The sequence below is a fragment of the Ceratina calcarata genome, unplaced genomic scaffold (genome assembly GCF_001652005.2).
Source record: "Ceratina calcarata isolate Rehan_Ccalc_2016 unplaced genomic scaffold, ASM165200v1 scaffold493.2, whole genome shotgun sequence".
Classification (NCBI taxonomy): domain Eukaryota; kingdom Metazoa; phylum Arthropoda; class Insecta; order Hymenoptera; family Apidae; genus Ceratina; species Ceratina calcarata.
In genome coordinates, this window is record NW_017173655.1 from 164,981 (window position 1) to 170,497 (window position 5,517).

Below are 5,517 nucleotides of genomic sequence, written 5' to 3' on the forward strand. Positions count from 1 at the left end.
ATGTTAATAAATAACTCGATATATAATGTTAAAGAATCGTTTAATTCTGTGAATCATTACTTTCTATTTGAAACTTTGGCATGATAGGATAAAAATAAATTACGATCTTTACAAAAATTGTCCAACGTCGTCTAATTATAATTTTCTATGTACAATTTTATATAAAGTTAATTATGTGATGATATTCATTTAAATTATATCTTATACATCTAATAAAGTTCCACGAGGTCTCGTTCTTTTTGGATCTGCTTCAGGCGGAGGCATAGCTTTGCGCTTATTCATTCCTTTCCTCTCTAATTGTTTCTCTATTATTCGTGCATTATTAGCATACGAATCAGCAACTTCTCTCTGCAAATGTAATATAATTCTAATGTACGTCTTTTCTTTTATGACAAGAGTACAAATTAATACATAAGATTCCAAGTAAATTTCTTGCACATCAAGTTTTTAGAGTAATATTGCATTTGAATTGTGCACAATTTTCAAATCTAACACAGCTATTCACTGCAGATGTTTCTAACTCTTTATTTCATTTCTTTTTTAAATGAACGTATACAAGGATCAGACATATAATCCAAAGACAACTTACCGCTTCAATCTCATCTTCTTCTTCATCAATTGTAGAAACAGTAACAGAGCTGAACTTCCCCATATTTTTTGTATGTTTCGTCACCATTATTTTCTTGGGTTTTTCAACAGCCACTTGATTGTATATGTCTGTCATTGGACCTTCTCCAGAACTTTTGATCACTGCACCTTTTACAATAAATACAATATTCGTCGCTTGATCATGTTTATAATAAAGAAAGAGGCCACATCTGCAAAGATATTCATATAAATGAATGCAATCATCAGCAACTTGCAAAAATACCAATTTGTTCTTCAAAATAAAGTGTCATACTTTTTACACTTTTGCCGATATTGCTTTTCTATGCCCTCTGGTCGTTTTAAATATACTGTCTCATCCTGTTCAGAAGTCATCTTATGAGCGTGTTTACTTCCATCAATGACTCGAGCACCATCCCTTTTTCTCAAAGGCAATTTTTCTATGGCACAATCTGTCACAGTATGTACAAATGTGTTATGTATACTTGTTCACAATTTTTAAACAAATAAACAATACTATAAACAATGATAGAACTAACCTAAAATTAATGTCATCTGTCCACACAAGCAATAATAAATGTGCAATGGTTTCTCTTCACTGTATTCTTCCTGATCCTTCGTATCTGAACATATTATACTTCTTGAAACTACTTTCGGCATTTTTCACTCAGAATTGTTTACGTACAGATATAAATGATCTTGTAAATAAAGCGACAAAACTTAAAACAGTGTGATGACGCTAGCTACGCATGGGCGTCGCGACATCTAGTGAAGAAAAGCGTGTACTATGAAGGGATTTTCCAGTTCCTCCACTCCCTCCTGCGGCGGATGTCTACAATTTCACTGGACGCATTCAGATTCAGATTCAGTCGTGTTCGGTCGCAGTGCACACTGCACAGTGTTTGACGCGCAGTCGAAGGAGGCCAGTCGAAGCGAGCACAAGATGCCGATGTTGGGTGGGCAATGAATCTCAATCGCGGCGTTCGTTAACGTAAACGGGTATATGTATAATGTGAGTAGTGGCGAATCGGCGGGTCGTGATATGGTGCACAGTCGAGTCGTAATCGAGATTCGTAAAAGAAACGCGCGCGGTAATGTGAGCGGAAAGTAGAAAAATAGAAGGCGAAGAAAAAAGTGCAGTGACTCGACAGTTGATCGGTGGTACAAGCAGAAAGTGAGGCCCTTCGTGTTGTATACACACGTAAGTTCGTATATACATTTACATTTCCCCATCGAGCCATCCATCAGGTGTATGTACATACGTACGTACACGAAAGACACACGCGACAACTCTGCTTCTCTCCCTCTTTGTCTCTTCCCCATTCTCTTTCTGCATTCCTGCAGTAGCTTTGCACGTACTCGTACTTTTTACTATCGTTTTACATGAGATTTACGACCGCGCCCCCTTAGCCTCGGTGTTCATGCGATGTCCTACGATTTTCCACGTTGTTAGAAAATAAGTTGATATCTATATAAATCGTATCTTCGCTCACGCCGGCGAAAAGCTAGACATTCGATCATATGCCGCAGCGAGGTCAATCAAAAGTACAGAATTTTCGTTTGTGTCCGAAGAAGTGAATGAGACAGAAAAGGAAGAAGAGATACGTCTTACGTATCAATATATTTACGATAAGTACATACACGATTATTATGATCAGTCCTACGTACATGTATTTTAGTACAGTTTTCTCATGTATATTCCATAGAATGTTAATGCATTTCTTTGATCATGAGATAGCGAATTTGTACGATTCGCACTGGCAATGTATATGTATAGTATACATGTTCCAGTCGATAGTGTTTGTAAAATCAACCGCGGGTTTCTTTGTTTACCTTTTTCATAACGCGATTAAACGAAACTTTGAAGCATGCACAAAGCTTCAGCGACTTTTTATTCTTATGTGAAAACAGATTCAAAAAGGGCAACTGCTATTTTACGTGAGTTCCCAATGCAATGAAGCCAGTCGCGTAACCGTGAACATTTCTAGATCACGTTAAACATCGGATGCACCTCGGCAATCTTATTATAATCGTTTATCTGTCAGCTGATGACGAGTCAGCCATGTCGTGGTTATTCGCGATCATTCTCGTGTGTATGTCATGGAAGTTTTTAATCTCCCTATAATTTACTTCGCAACGTCGAACGCTGAATAGAGAGGACGAATTTTGTGAGTAAATCCAATTCATTCAAAAGCATGAACGCTTTAAAGCATTCCACACTATCTAATAATAGTAACATGTATTTAGAATGATAATTAATGAGTTTAATGATCGTGTTAACGAGGAACGTGATATTTTTTGTTCATTTATTCACCAGCAGGTTACAAAGATACGCGACTTAATATTTTAGTTAGGTAATTCGTAAAACCGACAGAGCCATTGAATGCGATTATAATGAACTTTATTCATGACTGAAAAAGGGCTTCTGTGTCGGCATTGATATTCTGCTTAACCTTTCGCTATAGACTGTAATTTGTATTTTAATCATTACAGATGTGTACTTTCTCACGTTCAGTAGGAATTTCATTAATGAAGAAATATCTCTTAATCTTTAGATCGCCGGTACATTAGTTACGTTAAAACGTCTTTAAAAAGTCACACGTGATTGTATCAAGGATATAAGAATGCCGTAAAACAAAGTACTTTTCAATTCTTCAGCCGATAGGGTTTGCGACGGTGTAAAAGTTAATAACTACATCAATTTTTAATATCCGTATTATTGACTTTTTTATACGTATTAACTTCTGTATATGAATACACTTGGTAGTGCTAGAATACACTTATTTTCTCGTTCAATATAACGCAGTACATTCACGTATCGTGCACACAGTGATCCGGACACTCGATCTGTCCGTATTGACTATCTTCGAAGGACAGAAGATAGTGAAAGAACTTCTGTTTAGTCAGTAAACTATGCTAAGCCATAGAAGAGAAGTCGCGGTTTTATCTCTCATCCCATGGCATAGATACTAGCACACTGTGCCCGTATTTATCGTAAATTCAGTCACATGTTTGCAATTGCGTTATGCAATTTCTGATACTTTTCAGCAGTTTTTTCCACTATGATATCGTATTGAATTTTTATTGCCAAGAGTCACGATTGACTATTTAAGTTGATAAAATCGTCGTAGGCTTTTTTGATTTATTGAATCTTTTAAATATACCCAAAATGCATATTAGAATTAATCTTCTTGTGTTTCTATAAGATTTTCAGCTAGAATTACATCAATTATCATGACGAATCTAAGCGCGTGCCTTAAGCAGGATGCGTGCTGTCTACATACAACCCAGTCGGTTGTAAAAACAATTTTTCTGATTCTGTAACGTAGATAAGCTGAGTACTAGCATGTGTAGGCCTCGCGTACCGTTTTGTCACAGATAAAAACCACTACCATTGTCTTTTTTTGCACGGTCGACAAAAACTTAAGCCTTGTCGTCTATACTCCTGAACCGCTCCTTTTTAAGGAACCAGCAGCTTGCAGTCCTGTTTATAACCTTGAGTGAAATATTAAGTGACTTAAAATTTTCCACTGTCACTTAATATCAATTTTATAGAACTAGATTAATTATTATTTTATAAATCTGTGGCTTGATTAATATACAGTTTTTGTAGATAGAAAAATTGATTTTAATCGATTCTAACTACATTACTGAAATTATGAGAAAGTGGCTAAGCAATTGTAAGACCAGATATAATTCAGCAACCGTTTTGGTAGAAAGTAAAGGTATTTGTAGATTAAAAATCGATTACACGCAGTTTCTGCTTTTCAAAGATGATACTAGTGAAAGGAGAATGTCGATTCAGCGTGAATTTTACGCCTGAAATTAAGAGCAGCGGAATATAATAGAGAAAAAAAGTTTACGAATTTCCTGCGATTGAATAGATCCGTGAACTTTTACAGATAAAAGTAAAAGTGAAACGAGCAGTTACGGTTTAAATCGCGATTGGAGATCCAATTCCTTTTAGTTCTCCGAGATGAAAGCCCCGTCGAACGGGCAATCGGTAAAAATGAATGAATGATGTTCTGCGTCTGAAGAAGTTGCAACCCGCTGAGCAATTAATCGAATCGAATTATTATTATCGGACAGCGTGTAACGCGAGTAGCTAATTTCGCGGCCAGCGGTTACTCATTGTTTGTACTCGCGCTGCGCAACATAAAAGATATAGTAGACGATGCTCAGAAAACATTTGTTAAACTATCGGTGACGTGATCTGAACGTTAAATTATGTTTAGGTGATTCATTGCATATCAGTAACAATCATTTAGAGTAGCAATTTCGTCCATGTGAGAAATGCAATGCAAAGAAAGAACGGATTAGACAATCTGTTATCTTTTGTCACAATCGAATTTAAAAAGCTGTTTTAGGATGATCGTTTCTCTACAAAAGTGAAATATTCTGCTTCTAACTAAATGATCCCGTATTACTTCTCCGGACGAGAGGCAATTGCAACCACTTTGCAATTACAGTTGAATCAAGCGTTAAGTTGAGCACGGCGTGAAACGCGTTTAGGATGATCGTCTTCGGTGTGGCTCATCTCGCAGCTGTCCTATTGTTGTTTTCACTTGTATAGAAAATAAATGGAAGAAAGTGCAGCAGGTATAGGGCGCTTCAATGGGTGTACCTAGCATCGTTCCAGCAACTGGTATCAGAAAATTTTCTTTTTCATACTTAGCTTGCACACAATGCCACAAAGGTTTCCTCGAGTATTGTACAAACCCTGAGCATTGAGTCTCCTTCTCCTCTATCCGCTCGCTGTATCCTTGAATTACATTTTGCCGGATAACAATGCGCTATACACTTTTTTCTGTGCGCTCGCTTCTTACGATCGGATTGAAAGGTTCTATTAGATTTCAAGATTTGAAAAATTCATCAAATTGTTTTATTCAGTACGATGAGTCGAAACAGAAG

General features: G+C 36.7%; 2 protein-coding genes across 7 annotated transcripts in view; one reads left to right on the forward strand and one right to left on the reverse strand.

Annotated features, from left to right (window-relative positions):
* Nucleotides 1-23: 23 nt before the first annotated feature.
* On the reverse strand, nt 24-1,374 carry LOC108628025 (UPF0428 protein CXorf56 homolog). Its single transcript, XM_018029664.2, has 4 exons — nt 1,146-1,374; nt 902-1,058; nt 590-818; nt 24-348 (listed from the first exon to the last, which is right to left on the reverse strand). Exons 1-4 carry the CDS (start codon nt 1,264-1,266, stop codon nt 202-204), a joined length of 654 nt encoding a protein of 217 aa, XP_017885153.1. The 5' UTR covers nt 1,267-1,374; the 3' UTR covers nt 24-201.
* An 83-nt stretch (nt 1,375-1,457) lies between these two features.
* Mical (Molecule interacting with CasL) overlaps nt 1,458-5,517 on the forward strand; it is a 46,844-nt gene continuing 42,784 nt past the window's right edge. For all 6 annotated transcript variants that reach the window (XR_003389571.1, XM_018029680.2, XM_026816178.1 and 3 more), the window contains exon 1: nt 1,458-1,807. The gene's annotated coding sequence lies outside the window, so the exon portion shown is untranslated. The remainder of the gene's footprint in view (nt 1,808-5,517) is intronic.

Bases quoted from the DNA above. Each gene is read 5' to 3' on its own strand.
- LOC108628025 (XM_018029664.2), bottom strand. From the start codon at position 1,266: ATGCCGAAAGTAGTTTCAAGAAGTATAATATGTTCAGATACGAAGGAT. The intron at 1,059-1,145 runs GTTAGTTCTATC...ATACTGTGACAG, and splicing joins ACAGATGACATTAATTTTAG to ATTGTGCCATAGAAAAATTG. The intron at 819-901 runs GTATGACACTTT...ATATCTTTGCAG, and splicing joins TATCGGCAAAAGTGTAAAAA to ATGTGGCCTCTTTCTTTATT.